The sequence below is a fragment of the Aspergillus tanneri genome (genome assembly GCF_003426965.1).
Source record: "Aspergillus tanneri strain NIH1004 chromosome Unknown AapTan_4_pilon_pilon_pilon, whole genome shotgun sequence".
NCBI classification, from domain to species: Eukaryota; Fungi; Ascomycota; class Eurotiomycetes; order Eurotiales; family Aspergillaceae; genus Aspergillus; species Aspergillus tanneri.
This window is the reverse complement of record NW_022984631.1, coordinates 2,985,467-3,011,951: the sequence shown is the minus strand read 5'-3', so window position 1 is coordinate 3,011,951 and position 26,485 is coordinate 2,985,467. Positions and strand designations below refer to the sequence as shown.

Sequence of the window (26,485 nt, the reverse complement as noted above, 5' to 3'; positions counted from 1 at the left end):
TTTGCTTGTTTGGCGCTTGTGATGAACGATAATGAGCTGTGTTTGTTGATATCTTTTTCCGGGCCCAATCGGGACTTCGATTTTTCCCGTTATGATTCCATTTGCGATTGACGCTGTATTAAGCTGCACCATGCTAACTGCGAGAGGCCTCCATCCCCATTGTAGCGACATCCCCCATACTCCAAAATAGCTTAACGAAGCCAAGCTCGTCCAAGACTGCCAACTGCGGGTGGTGGGTTTCCCCATCGGGAATGGCGGCGATAGATCGAATCTCTTTCGTCTTTTGTCTTTTCCCCCACATTAAATTCTCGTCTCGTGGATTCCTCTCCCCTCCCCTCGGTCTCTTCGATCATCCTGGTATCCTAGTATCCTGGTCGTCTTGTCCATCTTGACTGGGTCATCCTGGTGTCACATTCCCCCGCTCTTTCCCATGCTAAGACAGTCGTCAGTCGTCCACTGGTGGATCATGATTGAATATCACGGGCTTATCTCCACTATTTATTCCTCTCTCTCGTCCTTTCCATTGTGTCGAAACGCTCGTAGAGTGCCTGGGATATCAGAAAGAAAGAAAAAGAAGCGTCCCATTTCTCGGCTCGGGATTCGTCTGTGGTCAATCAATACGCTCCTGTCACACAGAGACCAAGCGAGGGGCCTTGCAGCATGCCGACCCTCTCCTTGATCAATTTTAACATCGTTTGTGCCACGTTGGGCGGGTTTATTTCGATCTTCGGATTGGTATCGTATCTGTTCAAGGAGAGATTCTATTTGTCTGAAGCATGTTCGTACAATGGCCCGAGACGCTACGAATGAATGTCGGGACTCGATGGCGCTGATGCACACACAGTGATTTCCCTCCTTGCTGGAGTCGTCTTCTCCCCACATGCCGCCAACTTTATCAGACCCCACGAGTATGCGTTGGGTTCGGAGCATAATCTCGAGGAGATCACCCTGTACTTCGCCCGCCTCGTGCTTGGCGTTCAACTAGTCCTCGCTGGAGTCCAGCTTCCCAAACGCTATCTCCAGCTCGAATGGCGGAGCTTATCGCTTCTACTGGGGCCCGGCATGGCCGCCATGTGGATGTGCAGCAGCTTGGTCATCTGGGCTATGGTTCCGAAGTTTGAGTTCCTTCATGCTCTCGTAGTCGGTGCCTGCGTGACACCCACTGATCCGGTGCTGTCGAACTCCATCGTGAAAGGGAAGTTTGCCGACAAAAACGTACCTCGTCCCCTGCAAAGAATTATTGTTGCCGAATCGGGTGCCAACGATGGCCTTGGGTATCCCTTTCTCTTTTTTGGTCTATACCTTCTCAAATACACCGGAATGGGTGGTGAAGGGTATAGTGGAGGGGCCGGAAAGGCAATGGGGCTGTGGTTCTACGAAACCTGGGTGTATATTGTCATCCTGAGCGTCGTCTATGGAATCACCGTCGGCTGGATTTCGCGAGAACTGCTTCACTGGGCCGAGGAGAAGCGCTATGTCGACCGCGAGAGCTTCCTCGTCTTTGCAATCGCGCTTTCGGTATGTGTCGACCTCTCCCGTGAGAGGTAGCAGATAACTAACGCGCGACTATAGCTATTCATTGTGGGAACATGCGGGTTGATCGGGACTGACGACCTGCTTGCCTGCTTTGTGGCCGGGAATGTCTTCACCCAAGAGTAAGTAGGTGACTATAGTCGTAGTTGGGCTGGGATATGATGCTGATTCAATGCCTAGTGACTGGTTCCGTCTGGAAACCATGGACGATTCGTTGCAGCCAACTATTGATATGCTTCTGAACTTGGCTGTCTTCATGTGGTTCGGCGCTGTCTGCCCATGGTCCTCGTTCCTAAACAATGATATCATTCCTATCTATCGCCTGATCTTCTTGGGAGTTTTGATCCTGCTCGTTCGCCGCGTGCCGATCGTCTTGGCGATGCACAAATATATCCACCAGATCGAGAATCTCTTCCAAGCTGCCTTTGTCGGTTTTTTTGGGCCTATTGGCGTCGGGGCCGTCTTCTATCTCTCCGTCGCTCGAGAGTTCCTGGGTCAGATCGCCGGTCCTAACGGACACATTCGAGAGGATGCCCAGCGCGTCTCGGAGACCGTCAACGTGGTGGTCTGGTTTTTAGTCATCTGCAGTATCGTGAGTTCCGTCGCTCGGGCCAGTTTCATCTCAAATCTCCTTTCACTAATCCACGGTCCTTCCAGGTGGTCCACGGCCTTTCCATTCCCCTGGCCAAAGCAGGATATCATATTCCACGCACGATCTCCAACGCGATCAGTACCAGTACTACTGTTGAGGCGGAACCGGTCTCGATCCCAAACGTCCACAATACCCGCAGTACTGCAACCCGAGACGTCGAGTCCACCAACCCGCGAGGACGAAAACGCCCTTCTTCACGCAAACCGCCGCCGCCAACTGTCTTTCAGATCGGCCGATCGGTCATACGCTCTCCCCCGCCAGATCAGCCCCCGCTGGGCACCGGGCATGCCGAAGAACCCGAGCGCCCGGTGAGGCTGATCAACGCCGAAAGCGAAAGCGAGGCGCCATCAGAAGTGCCCCAATCGCGGACCGTTGGCGAGTAAGCAGAACCGCGTAGCTGATCCGTCTGTCCCAGACTTTTCACGACTCGGTTCGATACTTGCCATCCTTGTTTATAGAAGAAGTTGGATAATAGCATGGACATGGAGTACCCTATACATATACATATACATCATAAATACATAGCATATCCATTCTCGGAGGATAGGGATGGAGAACGATGTCACTTAAAACATGAGTTTGGTCTTTGATATTGCATCAGATAAGCGTCGTTATTCATGATAACTGTGACCTCTGGATTAACGCTATGTCTTAGGTATGTAGATAGGCAGATAGTACCTAAGTAGGTGTCTGTATCTAGGGTGTTGCTACTCCTTTCTGTACAAAGAGTATGAATATACTAAGGAGTAAAATGATAGCCTACAGAAATCTAAATGAAGAAGAAAGTTTTCATATTTTTCTAAGACAAGCTTTTAGGTGGTGGCTCTTCGTTGAAAAACTCTAGCCCGTTCTCACCTCCTTTTAAGTACTCCATCACAAGTCACATCGCATCATGCGCTCCTCTTCCTTGTCCCCCTTGTCCCTCTCACTAGTGACCCATCGTCAACAACCGCCGTCACTGGAGCCCGTGAGAGAGGAAAGAATGCAAGAGATGGATTTATAAGATGGAATGAATGTATCAATCCAAATATGGTTTTTTATGCCCCCCCCCGGGGTTTTCGCCATCTTTCCGTCTGTTCATCTCTCTCATCTCCGTCGTCTGAACCTCCGCTTTCACACGACGAAGAGAAGCATCAGTCACCATCACAGTCCCACATGTCTATGGAAAAATAGGAAATGTTCATTCAGTCGTTATAGTCCCATCCACGTCCCCCACACACCAAGATCTCATCTGCATCCACCAAGTAAATCAAGGGCTGAGCGAGGAAAGTAGGGTATATATCAGAGCGATATGCTAACATATAGAGCATCGCAATCAATCGGTCACGAGAAGCTGATAGATTAGCAGCATAGAAAGGAGCATATCATCACGAATACAAGCGGTGAAATGTTATTATAGGGAAAGTGTAATCACAGTAGAAGGAAATTCGAAGATAAGTGAGAAATGCGACTGAGGTAGTAGTGCTGAAGGATATCATAGAAATCATCTCAAGGAGAAGCGCCCCACAACTCCTTTGAGAGATTTGCTTCGTAGATTTGGATAGAATTGTGATTTACTGTGTCAACCAAGTTATTGCTCCAAACCAAACAGTCAACTCCAGGATAGGTGTGACACCAGTAAGATCGTTGGACATAAGATGTCGAGCCCTGCAAAGGACAGTAAATGTAGAAATGTAACTGTAAATTGTTAGGTAGAAAAGATTTTTTTTCTTTTTTCTCTCTTTTTTTTTTTTTTTTTTTTTTTTTGGCTTTTATAAGTTTTCCCCGCCCCCTTTCTCTAGGGGAAGAGGCGATAAAGCCTGCTCGCTTCGCAGGTGCATTCGAAATCAAGCAATACGCTGATAAAACAGCAAGTATGCCACCTTGTTGTCGCGAGAACCGTATCGGCCAATAGGGGTCCGCAGGCCAGAAGATGCTCTAGAGGGTGCCGAGCTGCCGTTTACAACAGCTGAGGTAGATTTCTTGCTAGAATGGCCGCCTGACCCAGCTCCGTTGACTTGGCTCCAACCTCGCTCGTTGTCTGATTGCTCCTGATCGTCGATAAGATCGAAAATATTAGCGTTGGGATCCTTGTCAAGCTTGCGCTGCTCCAACGCCACAGCGAGCGCCTTGGGATCCTCTTCACTACCAGCCTCCGCAACATCCTCGCTCTTGACACGCCGAATGACCGTGTCGTCAAGGCGGATCCATTCACGGCCATCCTGGCGGCGCACGTCCACGGTATAATGGCCCCCGCTGGCATTCTTCCCGTGGTGATAGATAACCCCAATGAGCCGATACCTAGGTAAGTCTCCGTGAGCCGTTAGAATGTTACGCCTGCTGGGGGGGAAGACCTCCCGAGGAATTTCCAAATCCAAGGGGTATCCAATCTTTTTCCAAATCTTTTGCGTTCCTCTAGTGACGCTGTCGTACTGGAAACGTTTCAGGTGAAGAATGAGCACAGGCGGTAATTCCTCAATGAAGATCTGCTTGGTGGCGGTGACATTTGAGCCCCGCGAGGAGTTGAAGTCGCCCTGGATGCTCTCTGGCTTGGTTAGACCCTTGAGAGCATCGACGATGTTGTGAATGTCTGGGGAGCCGATGTCGAGCTGAAGCGGCTGGTAAGGCTCCAGTGTCACGGAAGCCTTATTACCAGGCACCCTAAACTCTGACCTGATTTTGCCGCCAAAGATCTTCGTCATAGGGGATTCCTGAGCAATGTGACCAGACGACTGAGTAACCGCCGGCTTCTGCTTGTGACCAACTTCCATCCATCCATCACCAGATTCTCCATCTGCAGCAGATGATTCCTCATTAGAAGCCGCAGACCCATTGGGAATGGAAGGGGCGTCCTTCGCAGCACGAGCGCATTCTTCGTGCATTTCCTCCAACAAAAAGCCCAAAAATTCCTGAGCGTCTTGCTGATGGCCTCGCTAAAACAACGGTGTCAGCTGTCAGCTCCAAAAAGGCAATAAAAATAATCTCCAAAAAAAAATTAGACAAGGCAACTTACTCGCATGTCTCGGAAGCGTGGCAACTGCCTGATCACCTGATAAACAAACTCGGGGATGAAGGCTTCGCCATATTCCTCGAGCTCGTTTGGCTTCAGCCTGAGCTTCAGTTGCTCTTCAGAGTGGGCAGCGTCGATGACGCGAAATTCTTTCATAAACATAATCCTAGTTCATCCGAAGTCAATATCTGTTCTTCGACATGTTTGTGAATACAACTTACATAGCATCAACCAAGGGAAAATCGCTCTGAAAGCTATGCGACGCTCGTCTTCCGATGTGATCCAAGAATTGATAGAAAGGGACGCACGAAACCAAAATTTGAAGAACCTAATGCACCAGACGATCAGTGAATGTAGACAGGCATACTTTGCAGCAGGAAACATACAGAATTCATATAACACATGTTCCCAGTATTTACAAGTCCTCTGGGTTCAAGGAAAGCAACTTTATCGCTGTATTGAGAGACATCATTCCCAAGGCTCACCAAGACATCAGCAAGAGATTCGCTTTTGCGCTTCACCACACCATTCACCGCGGCAGATGGCGCCCCACTGGTAGCTGTAGCTTTGGCGAGGTTCTTGGAACGAACGAGGTCCGCCCAGGACTTCGGTGTCGCACGAGGAGGGGAGGATAGTTTTGCTGCCTCCTCTGGGGCATTCCCCAATGCGTGTGGCGCATTTTCAGATGAGCCATCTAGATCTGTCACACTAGTCCCATCGACGGGGGCTCCGGATGATTTTGGCATTTCAACCGGACGGCCAACATCTTCTTTAGACCCTTGACGCAGAGCATTGGAACTCGGGACCACAGGGACTACTGGAACCACAGGGACCGCCGGCTTTGAGAATATGGACTGAGACTGGGAACGGACCCCAGGGTGAACAGCCGAGGATGGTGTTGTGGGCTGCGTAGAATTCCCAGTGGACGGGGCGACCGACAGAGCTGGGGATTGCGGCTCGGATGACGTTTGCGCGTGGGATTCTGCGGCTTTCAAATCGCTCAGTCTTTCAACCGGGCCGCTGCGCTGGACCTCCTTCGCAGGGAGTTCAACCGAAGCCGACGAGGACTGCAAACCCCGACCTCTTCGACGTCTACGCGTAACTTTGACTGGAAACGGACGTTCAGGGACCGAGAGCCAAGGAAGCTGGATTTTTTTTGTAAAAAAAAAAAATCAGATATCAAGCGCAGAGATGCAGGGAGGAGAGGAATCATTTCCGATAACTTACAGGTGGGCGGAATGGCTCTTTGGAAACCGGAGCCAGAACGACCTTTTCAGCCGGCGGGGCAGACGGCGAAGGGACGATAGGGCTAGGCACAGTATGGACAGGGAGAATGGCGGGCGACTGCACCTGCATCCCGAACGGAGCAGGGGCCTGACCAACAGGAGGCGACATAGTAGATTGAAGGGGGGTAGAAGTCCTCGGCTGAATGGGAAGGGAGGGAGGTGGCATAGGGGCCGGAGCCATGACCGGCTGCGAAGGAGGATAGCTCGAAAAGAACATCGGCGGCGCATACGGAGGCTGGAACGGGCGCGGAGGGGGCTGCATCTGCGGATAAGGCGGATACCAATGAGGATATTGCTGCGGTGAGTAAGCGGGAGGAAGATGGCCATTCATGTGCGGAGGATATCCCATATACGAGGGAGGCGAGCGCATATTGGGCGGCCCTGTCGAGTAGGGGATGTCCTGCTGTCTTCGAGGACCAGGTAAGGGTGGCTGCCCATGGGGCATAGCGGGCAGATGATGGTTCATCATGTCTCGACGTCGGCAAAGTCGCCTCGACTATTTCAGCCACGCGTTGCCTCAATGGGAGCCATACGAGACACAAAAACAGGGGGAGAGAGAACGAGCGGGCGCAGCACCCGTCTAAGCAGCCATTCTCAGCTCGTAGCCGGGAATCCGTTTCGTCGTCGTCGTCTAAGCGGATGAATGGGAGTAGAAGCTTGGCACTGATAGGTCCTGTAAATCCTTAAGGGATTGACGTGTTAACGATGTGCGACAACCAGACAACGGAGGAGGAATAGGGGGAGAAGAAAACACGCACATGAACCAGGTCTGCCGAGCGAACACAAATTGACTGACTATACCTCTTGCGTTGTGGGGGAGGGGCGAGGAAGCAGCAACGTCGAGGACGAGAGAGACGGAGCACACAGGAGGTCTTGCTTTTGGTGAGTCGAAGATGATGTTTTTTCGGCCGCGCACGTGCCCGGCCCTCCCGTCCGCCTGCCAAGACATGACATACTCGCCCCTCTCTCTCTCTCTCTCTCTGACTGTCTCACTTCCTCTCGGTCTCTCTCCCTGAGGAGAAGAAGGGTCAGGACTCAACTTGCCTCTCCTCCTCCTGGCTGTTTGGGGGGGTTGTGATGTTTCCTATCTCCCTCGTCTATGGTTCAGGCCTTTCTCGTGGTCGAATTCACTCTCATCCCTATCCTCAAACTCTCTCCTACGTTCTGGAGTAAGCCACCGACAGCAAGACCGTGATTTGCTCCTATTTTCAGGTGGGCAATGTCGTCTAATTCCGGTCAAGCCCCTGGCTCTTCCAAGTCACTGAATATTCCGAATCAGTCTGCTGCGTCGACATTTCATTCGGCTCCGTCGGTAGACAGTGGTTTTCAACGACGCGCGGGAGGTTCGGGCAGTTTTGGGGCAGGATTGACGTCGAGGAATTCCAGCTCTCCTAGGAACAATCAGTTTCGGAGGAACAAGCACAAGTCAACGTGTCCTCGGTTGCTGGATGAGGACGATTACAGCGAATCTGTAGGTTCCCATGGTCCGTCCGGAGAACCTTTTGTATTTTATATGAATGAAACCAAGTATATTAAACAATCCAGGAACAGGCCATCATGAGATCTACCACCAGTCGCAAAGGGCAAACATCCATCACGCATCTAATGAACTTTTCTCTCCCTCCTCGCCCACAGTATCACCCCCAACCACGCAACTCCCGTCGATATGCATCTTGGGGTTTGGGATCGGGCCACCACGCGATGGATAAGGCCCGTTACGTTCACGCCAACTACCGGTTTATCGTGACACCCGATCGAAGTTATCACGTGCAAGCGGCCAATGCCGATGTCCATTTGGACTGGGATTCCGTGCTCCAGGTGTTGGTGTCGGCGGAGACCCAATCCGCCAGCTGTCCCATCTGCCTATCAACGCCGGTGGCCCCGCGAATGGCGCGGTGCGGTCATATCTTTTGTCTTCCCTGTCTGATTCGCTACATGCACTCCGCCGATGAAGAGAACCAGGTTCCGGAGAAGAAAGCGCGCTGGAAGAAATGCCCCATCTGTTGGGACTCGATCTACATCTCTGAGATTCGGCCTGTGCGATGGTTCCGTGGCCAAGAAGGCGACCTGCCCATCGAAGGCGGTGATGTGGTGTTAAGGCTGGTTAAGAGAGAGCCAGGAAGCACTTTGGCCCTTCCTCGGGACGGCGCTGAAGGGCTTGGCCCCGAAGAGGATATTCCGTGGTATCACGCTGCAGAAGTCGCCGACTACGCGCGCATCATGAAAGGAGGGGAGGACTACATGAATTCGCAGTACGAGATGGAAATCGAAGACCTTCGGCGGCAGGAGATGGAAGATGAGCTTCTGTTTGGTGACGAGACTACATGGACGCAAAAGGCCATTGTCGCGGTTAGGGATGCTCAGCTAAGGCTCCAGGGAATTGGGAACCCACCTGAGATTTCGCACCAGCCTCCGATGGCGAGACCGACCAAGAGTCCTATCCCTATTCAACCGCCCCAGGACGAAGTGGCCATGATGGATTCGTCCCAGCATGCCACTACATCGTGGAAGACTTCCTCGGCGGAGTCGATGCCATCATCGAATACCGATCCAAGCGTCGTGCCTGCACAAACTATCACAAATGAGACAGACAGCTTAACACACACGATGAGTCAGGTCGACCTTGGCTCGATGGCCGAGGCGAAGTCCAAACAACGAAACGCAGGAGTTGGACAGAGCCGTGAAACCAATGGCGCCCATTCATCCGACCACCCATTCTATTTCTACCAGGCCCTACCTCAGTTCTACCTTTCCCCCCTCGATATTCGCATTCTCAAGGCCGCCTTTGGCGACTATTCCTTGTTTCCGGCGACCATTCTACCTCGGGTCGAACATGTATCCACCGGACATATCGTCGACGATGAACTCCGCAAGCGGGTCAAGTACCTCGGGCATCTCCCCCAGGGCTGCGAAGTGAATTTCCTGGAGTGTGATTGGCGAGATGTGGTCGCGCCGGAAGTTTTGGATCAGTTCCGCGCGGAAACGAGCCGGCGAAGGAAGCGAAATAAGGACAAGGAGTTGCGCGAAGAAAAAGACCGGATCCGCGCTGAAAAGGAAGATGACAAGCGATGGGCTGCAGCGCATCGTAAGCGGCCCAGTATCGGCAGCAGTATTGACCCTCCATTCTCCGACCGAGATTTCCAGCCCTTGGCGAGCGGATCCTTTGACGTCGGCCCGTCGTCCGCGTCTCCCCCTCGGGTCCCTTCACAGTTTGGAGCATTGGCCTCTCCGTCGACAAGCCCTCCCGGAACTCGCACCGTATGGGGAACGGCCGCTGTGCCCTCGCTCTCGCAGCCGACGGATTCGCAGCAAGGGCCCGCTCCTCCTCGCGATGGTTGGCTTGAGGGCTGGGAGGAGGAATTGCTGGCACATCAGGAGCGCGAACTATTGGCACAGACGGCTATTGAGGCAGGCAACCCTCCTCCACCATCTTCTACGGGCGGGAAGAAAAAGAAGAACAAAAAAATCACCCTGATGTCCACCAATATCCAGAGAGGGGCATGAACCTCGGGCTCATGTTTGAACAGTCCTCTTTTCACTCACTCACAACAACACAGCCTCTCTCTTGAAGACAATTGACTCCACTTCCGTTCATGGTTGAAACCATGGAATGTAATTATTTTCTTTTGGAGCGTGGGTGGTGATGTCGAGATATATTTCTGGAAGACGCATGGATAGGAGTCAGATGGTTTCATTGCCGCTTTTGTCGAGATTTATATACATGCATTCTGGGGAAACTTGATGATATATGAATAGATTTTTTTGGTTCGATTGTGGACGTCCAAGTGATTAATATGAGAACTTTCTATAAACATTTTATAAACATTTTATAAAGCCTTTAAATCTCCTTAACGTACGCTCATGTCTGTAGCATCTGTTTGCTATTTAGACACCCTAATGCCACCTCAAATATCCACAGTGGTCCTACTCCATACAAGCTTGCGAAGGTTTATTACCTCTCGAAAGCGGGTCGATCTATCAGGTACTCCGTACCGTCAGCCTGAATACGTAGTCCCTGATTATCCGGGAGGGATTCGGGCAGAGCCGGTGCCAACAAGTTGAGACAATGGGGGCAAATGGGGGCAAAGGGGCCAATAATGAGGACTGTGGCGTGCCTTTACGATATGATACTAGGACGGATCCACTATGGAGTAGTACACTGATGATCGATTGTCTGAGGATGGATTAACATGTCCAGGACTCCAGACGAAGTTCCACCGGTTCAGGACAGCTGCTGCCAACATGTATTTTTAGCTCATCTCGTGTCGCCATCCATTTATAAAAGTCAGGCACCTTTTGACTTTCCAGCACTCACTCATATTAACCTCCCTTGCTTTTGGACCAGACCTATATCTCATCCTCAAGATGAAGATCTCACGTGCTGCCTCCCTGTTGGCCGCCAGTGCCTCTGCTTTTGACAAAAACCTGCTTATGGGACATCTCCAATATTCCTGAGCCTCCAGAGCCTTCGTGTGTCGCTAATATACCGTATGAATAGCCTGGGTAAAGTGTGACTACTCCTGCATCAATGTCTACCAGGGAATCCCCGACAATTCGACCGTGGCACCCGGCAGCAAGATTGACATCCGCTTCAACCGTGCCCCGACGAGCCACTGCCCCGACCCGTTGAATAAGTACGCTGGAGGCAACTACAGCCTATGGCCATACAACAATCCCATGCGCAATCGTGACACCATCGCGTACGACCAGTCGATCGAGATTCAGTCCGATATTCCCGAGTCCCAGGGTGTCGTTACCATTACCATCCCGGAGAACCTCCCCGTGGTGAAGGATTATTCGGTTTGGTACCTGCGTCTTAGTACTTATCTTCCCGATGCCCCTCAGGTATGTGCTACTGGGATGGATATCTTGTCGGAGTAGAAATGTTCTAACAGGAGGGATAGATGCCGACTCTTTTTTAATGCTGCTGGTCCCTTTACCATCTGGGTATAATCAGCCCTTTTGATACTGAATTTGGGCTTGAATTACTCCGTAGAGTAAATATTCATACAAGCGCTGGATTATAGTTCCTCTTGGTCTTTATTAGCGACCATCTTGTTGTCGGTTCTTACATGCAGGTTCAGTGATATATGGATTCTCTGGAAGCAGTCCCTCAAGTTTATTGTCAGGAAGAGTCCTCTGCTATGACTATTCCAATATATTCCATAGTTATAAGTTAAAGAACTCGGTTGTATTATATAACTATAGCTTTACATGTAGGGAATACTACTCCGCATAAGAAACACTGGCAAGGTGGCAAGACAGTGAATACATGTGTTTCTATATGGGATCATTAAGAGGGCACTTAACAATACACAATAGCAAGATCATACAACTACCAAACAAATAGAGGGTATTCCAGTCTACAAATTGATCCATGAACATCAGTACTCTCTGGATCTATCTAAACTTCCAACTACCTCGGAACATTATTCCCATCTTATGACCTGAGGCACCAGCAGTATCTTACATACCGTACGGTAAATTACACCCTTTGGGTAATTGACGCTTGTTGATCCCCCAAACGAATAAACAATGGATTAATTCTTCTTCGCTTTCACTCGCTCCTCACGTCAAATCGGCCCCTCTCTGACCTTGCCTTCTATTCACCCCAAATCTCCCTTTATTCTGTCCATTGTATGGTCTGCATATCATGACTGTCACGCGCTCCCAAACGGGGAAGACCCCCAAGTAAGTAATTTGTTTGTGTGTAACCCTGCAGCAACGTATAAGAAAACCTTAAAAAAAAGGAGGGGAGAGCCAACACCAACGGTGACATTCAATTGCTTTTGCGTTGGCCTCTTTTCTATATTACTTTCAAGTCTACACCGTGTGCAATTGATCAACTAGACTATTCTCAACTGACATTGTGGTCATCCATAGGAAAATGGAGCGCCCTGGCTTCGTCGAGACCCCTCACCGTCGAGTCACTCGCAGCAGCGCATTGGCATCAGATACAAATACGGATGATGCATCCGACTCGGCGATGGAGGCCCGAGGAAGATCTAAGGCCGCGACTCGCAGGCGCACCTCAGTCAGGGAGACAAGTACCAACCCCGACGACGAGGCCGAGGCCATTGCGACGAATGGACACGTCCACTCTTCTCAGAAAAAGCCCCGGATAGTTGACGGATGGGAAGAGGGAAAGGATCCCAAAATCGACTATAGCGGGCATTTTGAGTTTGGAGGCTCCTTTGGCGTGCTTTCCATGATGATTGGATTCCCGTTGCTGATGTACTACATGTGGATTGGAGCCACCTATTACGATGGCAAGTTCCCCCGTCCTTCTGCTGGACAGAGCACGTGGGACTTTATAGCGCACTTGGGCCACTTGGTGTATGAGGGAGCGTTTCCATCGCTCAAGGCATGGACGATTTATTGGGTCTTCTTTATCTTCGAGGGGGCGTGCTACTTGCTGCTTCCTGGCGTTACGGTTATGGGCCGTCCTCTCCCATACCTCGGGGGAAAGCAATTGCCGTATTACTGCTCTGCCGTATGGTCCTTTTACACCAGCATTGTACTGGCTTTGCTCCTCCATGTTACCGGTATTTTCAAGCTCTACACTATTATTGACGAGTTCGGCCCTCTCCTGAGTGTCGCTATTCTCTCCGGATTTCTGGTTTCTTTTGCTGCCTACTTCTCGGCCTTGGCTCGTGGCGCAGAGCATCGTATGACTGGGTATCCCATCTATGACTTTTTCATGGGCGCTGAACTGAACCCCCGGATGTTCGGCATTCTGGATTTCAAGATGTTTTTCGAAGTCCGCCTACCTTGGTACATTCTTCTGTTTGTTACCATGGGTGCTGCGGCCCGACAGTACGAAATCTATGGATATGTTTCCGGCGAGGTTGGGTTCCTCTTGCTGGCGCATTTTCTTTATGCCAATGCCTGCTCTAAGGGTGAAGAGTGCATCGTGTCAACTTGGTAAGGAGCGGGCAGTGGTCTTTTTGACGGAGGTTGTTGAACTGCTCAGGCTAACACGGTAATAGGGACATGTACTATGAAAAATGGGGCTTCATGTTGATCTTCTGGAATCTTGCCGGTGTCCCTCTTAGTTACTGCCACTGCACGATATACCTTGCAAACCATGACCCGGCCACCTATTACTGGAACCGCTACTTCTTGGTGGCCCTCTACGTCGCGTATCTCTTCGTGTACTGGGTTTGGGATACAACCAACAGCCAGAAGAATCGTTTCCGCCAGCAGGAGCGTGGCACTATGGTATCCCGGAATACATTCCCCCAGTTGCCATGGCAGACGGTGGAAAACCCCAAGACGATCACTGCTGCGGACGGCTCGAAGATCCTGGTCGACGGCTGGTGTAAGTAACCCCGGTCGCTGACATTAGCGCTCACGGCGCAGGGTATTGAGACTAACTCCATGACAGACGGGAAGGCTCGGAAGATTCACTACACTTGTGATCTCTTCTTTGCCTTGAACTGGGGCCTTATCACCGGGTTTAATAGCCCATTCCCTTGGTTCTATCCGGTCTTCTTTGCTTGCATGATTAGCCACCGTGCCATGCGTGATATCCAGCGTTGCCGGAACAAGTACGGTGAAGCATGGACGCAGTATGAGAAACAAGTCCCCTACTTGTTTATTCCCGTACGTGTGGATTTTCCGGTTCTGTTAACTCTGATCAACGACTGATTGAAGATGTAGTACATCATTTAAAGAACGACCGAATATTCTCCGACACCCATCGTTTGTATTTATGGACGTTTCCACTATCGGCGTCTTTGACTTCGGAAATCTTTTTCTACAGGGTCTAATATACCACCACTTTTTAATTCCCTTCTCTACTGATTCTGCGCAAAGTGCATGTCTAAGACTTGCAGCTGTGCCCTGAGCGTGGGGAACCGTTCCAGTTTTCTCCAGCAATGACCTCTCTTGATGCGACATTCCTTTTAAATATTTAGATTGTTCTATGTACATTATTTACGTGCTATCTTTTTTTGGCTTTACTCTGCTATTTATCTAATATCTACAATGTCAATGGTTTGCGAACTGTTTTGGTACAGGAATTTGGCTTTGAGAAACCTCCGAGTATGTAGAATTGATAGTTAATTTGACAGCCGTCAACAGACAACATTTCGCCTAAAGAGAATCCAGGCGCCTTGTCCTCCATCCAGAACACTCCGGGATCACATGACCTCGCCCCTCGATCTGATCTTATCGTCCCTCGGTAGACCCCGCGAATCTCGCAGTAGAGAATTGACGAGCTTTGTGTGGTTACCCTCGACCATAGTACACGATGCTGATTCAGGAATCGTTCCATGATGTGCCGACCAAGGCGGACGGAGAGGGTAGTATGCGTATGTATATCGATAGTTGTTTTCCTGCTACCCGTTTGTCCCATTAGCAGCTGCTGTGTCGTACCAGAATTACATACTTCATCCTTTACGTGGTGGCCTTATATTAGCACGCTGACAGACGTATGTCATTCAAGGCATCTATGTATTCCACCCTTCTATTCCGGGGTATCCCAAGGCCCGATTCCCCGGTGTAGTGGTATTTAGTGAGATATACCAAGGTAAGGCTGCCCATATCCAATCCGATTCTCTTGTATCTGTAATCTAGGGAGTACGTTCTTGGGGCTAATTAGTCGATAGTCACTGGCCCTGTTGCGCGGTTTGCACGACAAATTGCCGGACAAGGCTATATTTGTGCGGCTCCATCCAGCTATCATGAATTTACAGGCCCGGAGCCATTGTAGTATAATGTCGAGGACACGGACAATGGCAATAAGTGGAAAGTAACCAAGGTACTACATACTATGGAGTCCGGCCAATTGTCTACCTACTATCAAGATAAGCCCTGACTTTTCCTAGAAACTCTCCGCTTATGACGAGGACGCCTCTCTGTGCATAGACTATCTCTTGTCGCTCCCCACGTGTAATGGTCGGATCGGTGCAACGGGTATGTGCCTCGGTGGACATCTGGCGTATCGCTGTGCGTTGGACAGCCGAGTGAAGGCAGCGGTGTGTTACTTTGCTACCGACATCCATAGCAAGACCTTGGCGGAGGGCAAAAATGACGATAGCTTGGCGAGGGCCAGCGATATCAAGGGAGAACTACTGATGGTGAGGATTTTCCCCAGAGGGATGGGTGTATTCTCTACTATTTGACATTATACTTTATTTCAGTGTGCAAGGCCAGAGTTAACGGGAGATTGCAGATCTTCGGAAAGAACGACAATCATGTCCCACCCGAGGGAAGGGATTTGATCCGGAAGACGCTCCACGGCAAGGGAGTGTTATTTAGTTTTTACGAGGTGGCTTGGGCGCAGCGTAAGTTGCCATAGAAATGCTCTATGAAAGGAGGAGGGGAAATCTCTGCTGACCAGGAAACTCGATAACTAGATGCGTTTATCCGCGATGAGCTCAGCAAGGGACGATATGACCCCGCCATTAGCAAGGTGTGCTTCGAGATGCTGGTGGAACTGTTTGGACGAACCTTAAAGCTGGACTTGGGGGAGCATGATGGGAAGAAATTGGAGATAGAGGATGTGTGCTGATTTTAGGCCGACAGACCTTACCCTTGCCACTAGGCAACGAGATATCCGACCTTGCTTGTGGGGGAACCGATTCTTTCATTCAGTCAGCTGTCAATGCCGACTGATCTAAATATACTCTCCACATAGATTGCGTCATAGCTTGATTTTGTGGCTCAGTAGTCAGTATCTACTAGGTAGCTGAGTAGTTGAGATTACTAGGTACTACTCAGATCCAAATAGTTAGAACAATGAAAAGTGTTGTCTCTGTCAGATGTTTTCCCATACGGTATTGTCCTCCCCAGGCAACGACAAGATGTGCAAATGAATCACGTAAGGTACGGTCCGCCAGCATTTAATATTGTGTGCATGGCCGACTCGATAGATCTTCGATAGATCTTCGATAGATCTGGAGACGCAAGGACGAGGTCGAGATATTTAGGATCTGCATCGATACGGTATGGGTAATACAGGGCTGGATGGTTGCCATGGATATTCCGAGGGGGTTGAGACGAACAGACCGGAGATAGATAGATTTGATGGTAATACAGAGTACTCGTAGGTAGGACGAAATGAACATACATATTCTGTACGACAGAGGACTATAAATAGGGGCGAATGAGGGGAGGAATGGGCTAGCGGAAAGAAGCCACACTATCCATGGATGGAAGAGGCTCAGGCACCGGTGGGACTACTATCCACAATCTACTAGAGCATATCATACCAACGATAATAAAGAATTATATAACAATAATCCACAATACACTCACTCAGTCCACAAGGAACAATTCCATAATCCCGCCTCCCCAGCTTTCGGAGTTTCTACGAGGGAGATCATGAATGCGACCCTGGTGAAACCAACGCCTCCTCGAAAGGCTAGTCCACTCCTTCTAGCGTCTCTACTTTGGCGTAGTTCGTGTTCTCACTGGTGCCTCCTCATCCATCCCATTTCCACCATCGCTATTCTATTCTCTCTTGTCTCTCACACTCTCGCAAGAACCATCTATTGTCATCTTCTCGCATCCCAATCCACCTAGGTTCATTCAATCTAATTAGTGTATAGACTGCAGACATATCAATCCACTCTTTATTTATCACCCACCCTACCTTGCAGCCTCTCACTAGGTTTCATTTGCCTGGATTCCTTTTTTTTTTCCCACTTTTGAGTCTAATCCGATTTCCCGTCTCGTAACGCCTGCAGGTCTGACGGTCAACGTGTCAATTGTCTTTTTTTAAATATTTTGTTTTATTTTATTTTACTTTGTGGAAAGGCATCGTGGGAGGGAGAAACAGAATACGTTAATTTCTTGAATACCCCCTCCAGAAGGTCCTTCAGCCGGCAGATCCATTCAATCCAATCGATACAAATCTAAAAACATCCCATTCTCCCAGTTTTTGCTTTTCACCTAAGATCTGCGTTGGGAGCGCCCATAACTCCGGCCCTCAGCGTGGGTCCAACGAAATCGCCCTAATTTAACCACACCTGCACCTCACTCTCTCATTTCCTCGCTCTCCCGTGAAGAACCTCCTTCTGTGGTCTGTCGTTCCCACGGTCGCTAACCATGGGCTCGACACAATTTGGAAAATTCCACGTGAGTCCCCAATTATACTGATGCAAAAGTGATTGGGAGCACATTCGCTGACCGCTGATCTTCCGCACATGTAGGACTTTTGTCGGGATTCGACTCTGCCTGTCTGCAATGTACGTGACTGAATTCCCAGATCGATGTGATATATCGAAATGATGCCCTGCGGTGATTTCTCAATTGGTGGATTGCATGTCGCTGATTCTGGTCTTTTCGCTCCATAGCTTTTTGTCAACAACAACCAGCCCCCTAATGAAGCGTTTGATGGCTGTGCGCTTCTCGGCATTAGCCTCAGCGGTGACCGACATTTGAGCAATTTGGGTATGATAGCCCGAATCCGGAGGCTCAAATGCAACGGGATATTAGATTAACCGGTTACAGGCTCGATCTTACTGGCGTTCATAGCCATCCTGACATCGCTTTTCCTGCTATGGCGGTCAGAACGGAAACAGGCAGCTGTTGGGCGACGGTATGTCAGCAATGGTTGAACCGAAAAATAAGAAACAAAGAGAATGTGACGTGGACTAATATTTGGACAGAGAGATGCAATTGTTCCTGCTCGGTTTTATCGTCATTGAGATTTGCGAAATCTTCTCCGTGGGTGGTTTCCCACTCGACGGAGCCGTTCGGAAGGTATGAACAATATGAACGAATAACCCGCTTTCCCCTTCTTTTGGGCGAACCTAATCGGCTTGTTTAGGGGTTTTCGGCCGTGCACATCGCCGCAGTCACTGCGACATGTTGGATCCTCCTATTAAACGCTCTTGTGGGATTCCAATTCCTTGACGACGGTACTCCCGCCTCAATCGGTCTCTTCGTTGCCTCCGCGTTGGTGTTTTTCATCGGCACAGGATATATTGCCCTTGACACGGGGTTCAACTGGTCCGGAGAATTCGCGCCGGATGAGTCCACCGGCTATCGCAATATTGCCCTCTATGTGTTATATCAGCTGTTCCCCCTCGTCTGTCTGGTGGCGTTTTTCGTTTTAGAGACCGTTTTGGTGATCCGGGTTCTGGGCGAGCTCCGACCAATGTGTATGTTCCCTCGCTGCTTTGCGAGTCCCTGTTCGGTCCTGTGGAGAAGGATTTTTCTGACAAGGATCGCAGTGTACCTGGTTGGTGCCGGTCTCTTATTTGCTATCGGCCAGATTTTCAACTATGTTATCAGCACTCATCTCTGCAACGCTTCGAATGGGAAAATTAACGGCGCCTTATTCGAAACTCTCTTCACCCTTCTGTCCGTGGTCACGGTTTGGGTCTTCTGGAGCAGTATTACAGAAGACGATTGGCCTATACCTGCGGCTCCCAGTGGGGGATACAATGGCTAATCCTATGTACTTGCACCTGCACATTAGCTGATATATGAGCCAAACGTCGCCTTGTTCACACTCTTGAAGTGAGGTTGAGTTGACGACCACCGCGGTATACGCGTTCTTGTGCCTGCTTAATACTCGACCAGCGAGGTTTTTCCTTTGATTTGCCTTTCCTTTATGTTTTCACGGGATCTCACGAGTCCGAGTGTTTTGATACCATGTCTGTGTTTTATACCTGATGTTTGACGAAATTCTTGATATGTTCTGCGTGTTTGCATGTGGTCTGCCTGACATTCTAATAAGCATAGGGTCACTGTTGGCATATTTTATAATTTCTCTCTCTCCCTCCTAATGACATGTTATATACTATTTGTAATTAATGTATTGTCTTATATTCAATAACCTAACCTATCCTGATCCTGTCGCGTGTGTTGAATGCTCAAGGTATCTGATTTGAATCGACATGAACAGTGATTCCAACAGTGATTGAGCCTTTACCAGTATTCACCGATCCAAGCGAACAATAGGTAGAAATATTAAACAGCCATGGTATTGATATGGTATATACAGTTACAGTGCCTGTGCCAGAAGTGTAAACAAAGAAACCCGTTGCAGGAAGAAAGAATATAAGTTGATCCCAAATGAATAATAAGAGACGCTTGCAGTCACCCAAACTCAGGCTCTATATTGTATCAGGTCAATGACAGGTACCTTGGACGGGTACCCCGGGTCCAAAAAAGAAGACCGATCCAATGTTTTTTCCCAGCCGGTGGTGTTTATGAGCCAACTTCTTTTCTCCGCCAGAAGCAAAATGCCAGAATCGGCGCGGCGCGGACAAAAGATAGAAAAAAGTGGCAAAGGGCAAAACCAGTGCAGATACGCCATTGCAGGAAACACGGCTGCGTTGCCATATGAATAGGTATAACACATAGTCCCGAGTGCCGGGAAACAAATCACCATCTATAATCGGACTTTGACATCTACACAAGGTAGAGTCCATTCATGACGTCCCAACAGACTGCGCAACCACTGCAGTCCGACACCGGTCCATTCTTCCTGTCTGAGTTCGGAGACTCCCGCGGACGAGGAGGTGCCATTCAGCGCTAGACGACGCTGCGCCTCGTCGACCAAGGCCCTGGCCAGGGCCTTGGTCGTGGCGTTGACGGTTTCAAACACGTATTCGGCGAGGGTTTCACTGGGAGCGATCATGGAAGAGTTGGAATGGATGGGATCCGCCACGGCGGCGGTAGAATTGGTGGTGGTGGTGAAGCGAGGAGAGAACCAGTCACCACGGAGATCGAAGAAACACCGGTCTGACCAGTGACAGGACGAGATGAAGAGGATCAGAAGGAGTGCGGAGCAGTAGATACAGGGACGATGGAGGACATAAGTGAGAGTGACGAAGGAGACGATGAAGAGCGGGGAGGCGTTGGTTGGAATGAAGAGAAGAGGTAGCCAGCTGTGCGGAATGATGTTAGTTGGGAATGTTTATCTCAACTGATGACAGATCCTATCGGCCATCACTTCGTTGATTTACTCACCTGCGAAGACAGAACATGATGGTGGTGGTTGGACTGGTATCTCAGATCCGTCGGGAAAATGGCCTTCTACTGCTGGCTTCGAGGAGGTGAGGTGGGACAGACCGGTCGGTGGCAAATGGGAGAGATGCGAACTACTACCTAGGGTTTCACTGCAGAGGGTATAACAGTGATGTCAAGGAAAGGAGAGAGAGTGAGAGGACTTGGTCCATGAAGAAATGAATCAAATCATCACTTCGCCTGGATGGTCGTTGAGAAATAAAGTAAAGATAGTGTTGGTATTATTGATGGTGGTGGTATTTGGTATTGTAGAATTACCATTCGGTATATAATACCATAACATAACATAACAACCTGTATTGCTCTCCAGCCACACACCGAAAGCCACTCTAACTTCTTTTCTCTTTTCTTCTCACTCTTCTTCTTTTTCTTTCTCTACCTTACTATCACCTCCCCTTTTTGCCCCTTCTATTGTACAATAGTCTGTCATTCAATCTCATCTGTCTTTTTCGTTCATTCCATCTGCCTTCCTCCATTGCTCTTCTCGTCCGGACTCTCGAAAGAGAGCTCTCAAGAGTCCCTTAGAGCTTGGATTTCGTTTGGAGGTCGCCCTTCATCGTTGCGAGTGACAGAAATGTCCACCCCCAATGATCTCCAGGCTCTCCTGGCGAGCATCAGACCCCGTCCATCTCCTTGGAACACCCCCGGTCAGGACGCTCCCATGGCCTCATATCCTCCGCAGTACCATTCGGGATACCGCCAGCATCAGCAGCAGTCGCCCTACGATGGTCAGAGCTACTCTCACCCCCAGCTGCAACAGCCTAGCTACCGCCACCCCTCGGTTTCGTCTGCCGTCCACAGTCCTTCGCCTCTGAATACTCCTCCCCATAATGGCTCGGATATTCTTAGTCCTAATGTGCCTACTCCTAGGAGTGACATGTTCCCCCAGCAGTCGTCCGTGCACCAGCATCAGCCGCTGCCCCAGAATCCCGACCGGGCCACCAATCTGCTGAATTTGTTGAAATTCAGCCAGCCTGCGCCGGCTGCTGCCCAACAGTATGCCTCTGCTATGGGGGTTGACCAACCCAAACCGGCTGCGGTCCATGAACCTGCTGTCATAGAGGAAGCCTCCAAGTCCCACGTGAGAAACATCTCTGCATCAGACCTGGTCGCTTCTCTCTTCAGTCGACAGGAGGGCACAACTCCTCCTGTCAATTCTGCGGGTTCTCAGTATGCTGCCGGTGCGGCCGGGGTGGGCGAAGGCTCTTCTGCCGCCCCGACCGCGGAAAACACCCAGGAAATGCTCTTACGCTTGCTCAACCGTCCCAAACCCGCTCAGGACGTACCAGAGGAACCCGAGAAAGCGGCCTCGCAGTCGTCAGGCTCGATTTCTCCCCAGAAATCTCCGTTCCCCGGCGCGGAACCTGGCAATGTCCCCACTCCGCCGGCCCAGGCCGTCGAGGAGTCTCGGGTTACGGGATCTCGTCCCGAGGAAGCCGTGTCTGGGAAACCGGATTCATTTGCTCTTCCGTCCAAACCTTCCCTGGCGCCCAAGGAGCCGATATTTACGTACGTCAACCCGTTTGAACAGCTTGCAGCCGTATCTCCTCGCAAGGAGACCCCACAGCCCAAACCTCAGAGTGAGGGCCCAGCCGTAGAGGTATCGAAAAGCCACAAAGTCAACGTCACTGCCCAGGTCGAGCCTGCTCCTGTGTTCTTCCCTGCGGAGCGTGCCAAGTCCCCTGTTCTGGCCGAAGAACAGAAGGAGGCTGTGACCCAAGTGGTCGACAAGCTAGTGGAGCAGATCTGCCGTGATGTTGACGAGGCAGTCGACAAGTCGACTCAGGAGCAGGCGAAATCTACCGTCCCAACGGGCCGCGAAGGGAGTACCCAAGAGGGGCTCCCTCCCATCGCTGATAACCTACCTGAGACCGCCACGGAAGCCAAGGAAAATGTGAAGAATGAGGATAGCAAAGAAGCGGTGAGCGATGCTGCTGCCACGAAGGAGACTCCTCCCGATAGCGGTGATGCCCTTGCAGACAGCTGGGAGAGTGCTGAAGATAGCGCCGAGAAGGAGGAACAGCGTATTGTTCAGGTGCACAATTTCCCCCTGAAGCCTTTCATTTCTATCACTGTGAAAGTTTATCCTGGCAAGCTTTCAGCCTTGCGGGATGATGGTATTATGGACATTGCTCGACTTAAAAAAGAATTCGACCAGTTGGATCGTTCCTTGACCTCGGCCACCGCGGATTATATTGTCTACGCTCTGGCGAAGAATGGAGGAATCCGCATCATCCGTCAAGATGACGGAAGTGACAAGCAAGTATTCCGCGCTACCCGTGATCGCGTTTTTAACGTTGCGGTGTGCACCTCGCAAACCACCACCGGTTCGTCCGAAGAACAGGCTGTTCTGGGCATCGGCGTCAGCGGTACGGTGTACTGGGCTTTGATCTCGAAAGCGGACAAGGATCTCTTTGAACTGGACGCCCTGGAGAGTGAGAGCCTCATCTTCCCCCCGTTCCCGGCATCGGACGAGAACACTTCTGGAGGCCAGCTGAAAACGCGGGCCAAACGGAGCTCTCGCCATCCCGGTCTGTTCGCCATTGGTCGTGGCAAGAACATCTATGTGATCTCTCCACAAGCCGCCGCCAGTCCTAGCTATGGCGTGTCGGGCAACCAGCGCACGGTCAACACGGAGAAATTCTTCAAGGAGCGCGCCCTTAAGATTTCCACCGGCAAGGCAGGCAAGGACTTCATGTTCAGCGACGATGACACGGTCATCGCCTCCCTCGACAAGACCGGCCGTCTTCGATTCTGGGACATTCGCGAGGTGGCCGCTAATTCCGCCTTCTTCAGTGCAGGGCCCACCCCGGCTGAGGTCCGCGTCCCGTTGAATACCTTCGTTACCGGTTCGCCTGCGGAGAAGTCATGGCCCACCTCTATTCTATTTATCGATAAACTCCGTCCTTACGTGAAGTCGATGGCGCTCCGGTATGTTCTGGTGGGACTGAAGCAGAACCACACCTTGCAGCTCTGGGATATTGGGCTGGGCAAGGCTGTGCAAGAGCTCAAGTTCCCTCATGAGAACGAGTCGGATGCAATTTGTAGTGTTGCGTACCATCCTGGATCTGGAATTATCGTCGTGGGTCACCCAACGCGCAATTCGATCTATTTTATTCACCTGTCTGCTCCGAGGTATAACCTGCAACCCATGTCACAGGCCTCTTTCATCAAGCGTGCGGCAGAGAAAGATAGCAGCCTACCTAAGCCTGAGTCCACCGCGTGCCTGAGCGGCATTCGCGAGATCTCCTTTGCTTCCAAGGGTCAGCTGCGGAGTCTGGACCTCCTTCCCATCACGAAAGCAGCTGGCGACGACGGCGGGCTGTTTGAACTGTACGCAATGCACTCGCGTGGAGTGACATGCCTGAACATCAAGAAGGAGGACCTGGGCTGGAGCCCGGAAAATAAGATTATCCGCCCTGTTAACGCGCTCGAGGAAGACCTGATCGAGATCTCGGAGCTTCAGTCCTTCCCAACCTACGTCACGGACGAGCCGTCTATTAATGGAGATTCAGCGCCTACTCCAACCAAGGTTGCACCTAAAGAGGTGACCAAAAAAGCCCCGGATGCGCCAAGCTCGGAAGCGGCCAGCACTGCTGCTTCTGCCGTACGGACCCAGTCCCCCATTAAACAGTCGAGGAAGAAGATGGGCGATGAGCAGGCGGAATCTTTGGCCACGGCAAACAGCTCGGAAAAGCCTGACAAAAAAAAGAAGAAGAAGGCTGCTGCCGAAGGGCCCGCAAGATCGAAGGAGCCCAATGCCACCGCGAACGATGCACCTGCACCTGTTGCAAGTGAACAGGCTAGCGGAAGCGACGTCTCTAAGAACGCCGCGGCTGCCGCTGATGCCACACCGTCTGTTGCCCCCATTATCGGGTCCAGCTACAACCTCGACAAGCACATTGAGGTGCTGCAGAACGGAGTGTCAACTGAATTCAGCAAGAGCCTTAGCCGTGAACTCGAAGGGCTGTACCGCCGTTTCGATGACGAACGACGTAGCTGGGATGCTGCGTCCGCAGCCAAGCAGGACCAGGTCCTCCGCTTGGTTTCGAGCACGCTGTCTGACAATGTGGAGAAGAACCTTGCTCGGATTGTGTCTGACAGCATCCGATCTGAGGTGGTGCCTGCTCTGGCTGATTTGACATCCTCTGCCGTTGGGAAGCAGCTGAACACGGTCATTGCTCAGCAGATTGGAGGCGCGGTTCCTCGTGAAATGCGACAGTCGCTACCAGAATCAGTCACTCGTGCGCTGCAGCAGCCCGATGTGGTCAAGGTTTTGTCGGAGGCCGTGAGCCAGAAGTTTACGCCTTACCTTGACGGCGAAATTTCGAAGACACTGCAGAATACGATTTCCCCAGCTTTTAAGAACTTGACGGCCCGAGTCATGGAGAAGACCGACATAGAGCGTCAGATGCAGGCTCAGTTGAAACAGTACGAAGTGCAGCGTCAGAAAGATGCCGCGAAGATCGACCAGCTCACCACCCTCGTCCGTGGTCTATCCGATACGGTTGCTTCCATGGCTGCCGCGCAGACGAATTTCCAGAACGAGGTGTTGAAGCTCAATCGCGCGGTGCTACCGCAGTCGGGCGAGCAGGACCGACGACAGTCGCCTGCGACAGCTCTATCTGCGGCACCCAGCGGTCCTGCTACGGGCCCAGAGGAACTGGAGCTAGCGGAGATCGCCCGGCTGATGAGCGAGGGTCGGTATGAAGAGGGCTCTGTGAAGGTTTGTGTTGCTGCAATATTCCATGTGGAAAGACGATACTAATTGATATGATTCTAGTGGCTGCAATCCACCCAACAGGCCGATTTGTTCGACAATCTTTTCATTCAACTGAACCCTTCGTACCTGACCGACCTTTCGCCGATTGTAGCATTGTCCGTCGGTGTTGCTGTTACATCCTCTCTCCAGACCAATGTTGCCGAACGTCTCACCTGGCTGGATGTTGTCCTGCAGACTGTCAACCCTATGGTATGTGTCCGTATCGCAGCAGCCCCCGAGAACTTAGCTAACCTCCTTGTAGGATGCGGACATTCGCGAGGTCGCTCCCAGAATCATGGAAATTCTGCTCCAGCGTCTTGATACCCTGTACATGTCGATCGCCCAGAACGCACCACACGACCCCGTTCTTCGCAAGATTCCACCGCTTTCACGGCGGGCGCGGGCGCTTCGTGGCTAAATTTTGAGATTTTATGTGCATTGTTGCTTGATACAGTAATGGCGGACAGGTGGAAGAATCATGTTGGCCCCTGTCTACTTGATGATCATCATGCATAATGGAAAACATGGTATAACATATTAACGTAAAAGTTGTAGCACATTTGGGTTTTTTTTTTTTTTTTTTTTTTTTTTTTTTTTTTTTTGTATGATCCTTAAGGATCAGCAGCAACAGGGAGACGGACGAAACATGTTGCTATTATGGCAGTGCTTTTGGCGCTGGTTTTATGTAGCTGTGGCTACGAGATATGGCGACGTCCTAATCTGATTCGCATATTCGCAGTATTCATAAGTTCTGGAAGTCTAGAAGCAGAGAACGATGAACTATGGCAGGCCTTCAACTACTCCGTGCTTGAACGTAAAGACGTATAGATCTTTCGCAACCCGTCGCAAGATCTCCTATTCACTACAAAGTACGATCTGACCTTATTCGTCCAGCATATATGTTTGAAAATGGCCTACTTTTTGGTCACCCACTCAGGAAAACTCTTGTCCTTTATATTGTTCCATTAAATTAAATTAATTAACTTTTCTGGATTTACAGTGACAGGATCTGCCGCAAGATATCCAGCACGGATATTTTATATACTTTCCCTTGAGTTCACATTGCACGCTCCATGCCTAGTCTCATCGCCCTCTTCTGTTAGAGTAACTGTGCAATATAAGTCCACAAAGACTGAACTGCGCTTCATCACTCTGGTGGGAGATAAATAGTGTGTATATTATAGGCCTTACATAAGTAGGACAATTTGGAGCATTGAAAAGTGTATACATTCAAGCGCATTCCTGCTCTCCTGGAAGTGCAGTCACACTTCTCT

The 26,485-nt window shown here is 50.5% G+C and overlaps 8 protein-coding genes across 8 annotated transcripts; 6 read left to right on the top strand and 2 right to left on the bottom strand.

The window, feature by feature from the left end:
• Window positions 1–660: 660 nt before the first annotated feature.
• ATNIH1004_006172 (putative Na/H antiporter) lies at window positions 661–2,568 on the top strand (the record flags this gene model as incomplete). Its single annotated transcript, XM_033570808.1, has 5 exons — window positions 661–778; window positions 845–1,518; window positions 1,573–1,655; window positions 1,714–2,125; window positions 2,191–2,568. 5 exons carry the CDS (start codon window positions 661–663, stop codon window positions 2,566–2,568), a joined length of 1,665 nt encoding a protein of 554 aa, XP_033426840.1.
• Window positions 2,569–4,011: 1,443 nt separating this feature from the next.
• Window positions 4,012–6,830, bottom strand: ATNIH1004_006171 (mRNA-binding ubiquitin-specific protease UBP3; the record flags this gene model as incomplete). Its single annotated transcript, XM_033570807.1, has 6 exons — window positions 4,012–5,097; window positions 5,178–5,340; window positions 5,396–5,428; window positions 5,483–5,502; window positions 5,561–6,241; window positions 6,402–6,830. 6 exons carry the CDS (start codon window positions 6,828–6,830, stop codon window positions 4,012–4,014), a joined length of 2,412 nt encoding a protein of 803 aa, XP_033426839.1.
• Window positions 6,831–7,679: 849 nt separating this feature from the next.
• On the top strand, window positions 7,680–9,964 carry ATNIH1004_006170 (RING-type E3 ubiquitin transferase MAG2; the record flags this gene model as incomplete). Its single annotated transcript, XM_033570806.1, has 2 exons — window positions 7,680–7,931; window positions 8,006–9,964. The coding sequence occupies 2 exons, from the start codon at window positions 7,680–7,682 to the stop codon at window positions 9,962–9,964; spliced, it is 2,211 nt and encodes a 736-aa protein (XP_033426838.1).
• Window positions 9,965–10,825: 861 nt separating this feature from the next.
• On the top strand, window positions 10,826–11,364 carry ATNIH1004_006169 (uncharacterized protein; the record flags this gene model as incomplete). The annotated part of the gene is made up of 3 exons (XM_033570805.1): window positions 10,826–10,862; window positions 10,959–11,305; window positions 11,359–11,364. The coding sequence occupies 3 exons, from the start codon at window positions 10,826–10,828 to the stop codon at window positions 11,362–11,364; spliced, it is 390 nt and encodes a 129-aa protein (XP_033426837.1).
• A 749-nt stretch (window positions 11,365–12,113) lies between these two features.
• Window positions 12,114–15,977, top strand: ERG4_3 (C-24(28) sterol reductase; the record flags this gene model as incomplete). The annotated part of the gene is made up of 8 exons (XM_033570804.1): window positions 12,114–12,151; window positions 12,344–13,384; window positions 13,450–13,781; window positions 13,848–14,065; window positions 14,482–14,506; window positions 15,332–15,543; window positions 15,639–15,750; window positions 15,823–15,977. 8 exons carry the CDS (start codon window positions 12,114–12,116, stop codon window positions 15,975–15,977), a joined length of 2,133 nt encoding a protein of 710 aa, XP_033426836.1.
• Window positions 15,978–17,515: 1,538 nt separating this feature from the next.
• On the top strand, window positions 17,516–18,866 carry ATNIH1004_006167 (chitin synthase export chaperone; the record flags this gene model as incomplete). The annotated part of the gene is made up of 7 exons (XM_033570803.1): window positions 17,516–17,545; window positions 17,620–17,655; window positions 17,764–17,860; window positions 17,921–18,008; window positions 18,079–18,172; window positions 18,240–18,573; window positions 18,646–18,866. 7 exons carry the CDS (start codon window positions 17,516–17,518, stop codon window positions 18,864–18,866), a joined length of 900 nt encoding a protein of 299 aa, XP_033426835.1.
• A 945-nt stretch (window positions 18,867–19,811) lies between these two features.
• Window positions 19,812–20,409, bottom strand: ATNIH1004_006166 (uncharacterized protein; the record flags this gene model as incomplete). Its single annotated transcript, XM_033570802.1, has 2 exons — window positions 19,812–20,310; window positions 20,393–20,409. The coding sequence occupies 2 exons, from the start codon at window positions 20,407–20,409 to the stop codon at window positions 19,812–19,814; spliced, it is 516 nt and encodes a 171-aa protein (XP_033426834.1).
• Window positions 20,410–21,023: 614 nt separating this feature from the next.
• ATNIH1004_006165 (uncharacterized protein) lies at window positions 21,024–25,629 on the top strand (the record flags this gene model as incomplete). The annotated part of the gene is made up of 3 exons (XM_033570801.1): window positions 21,024–25,175; window positions 25,233–25,421; window positions 25,474–25,629. 3 exons carry the CDS (start codon window positions 21,024–21,026, stop codon window positions 25,627–25,629), a joined length of 4,497 nt encoding a protein of 1,498 aa, XP_033426833.1.
• Between the last annotated feature and the right edge of the window lie 856 nt (window positions 25,630–26,485).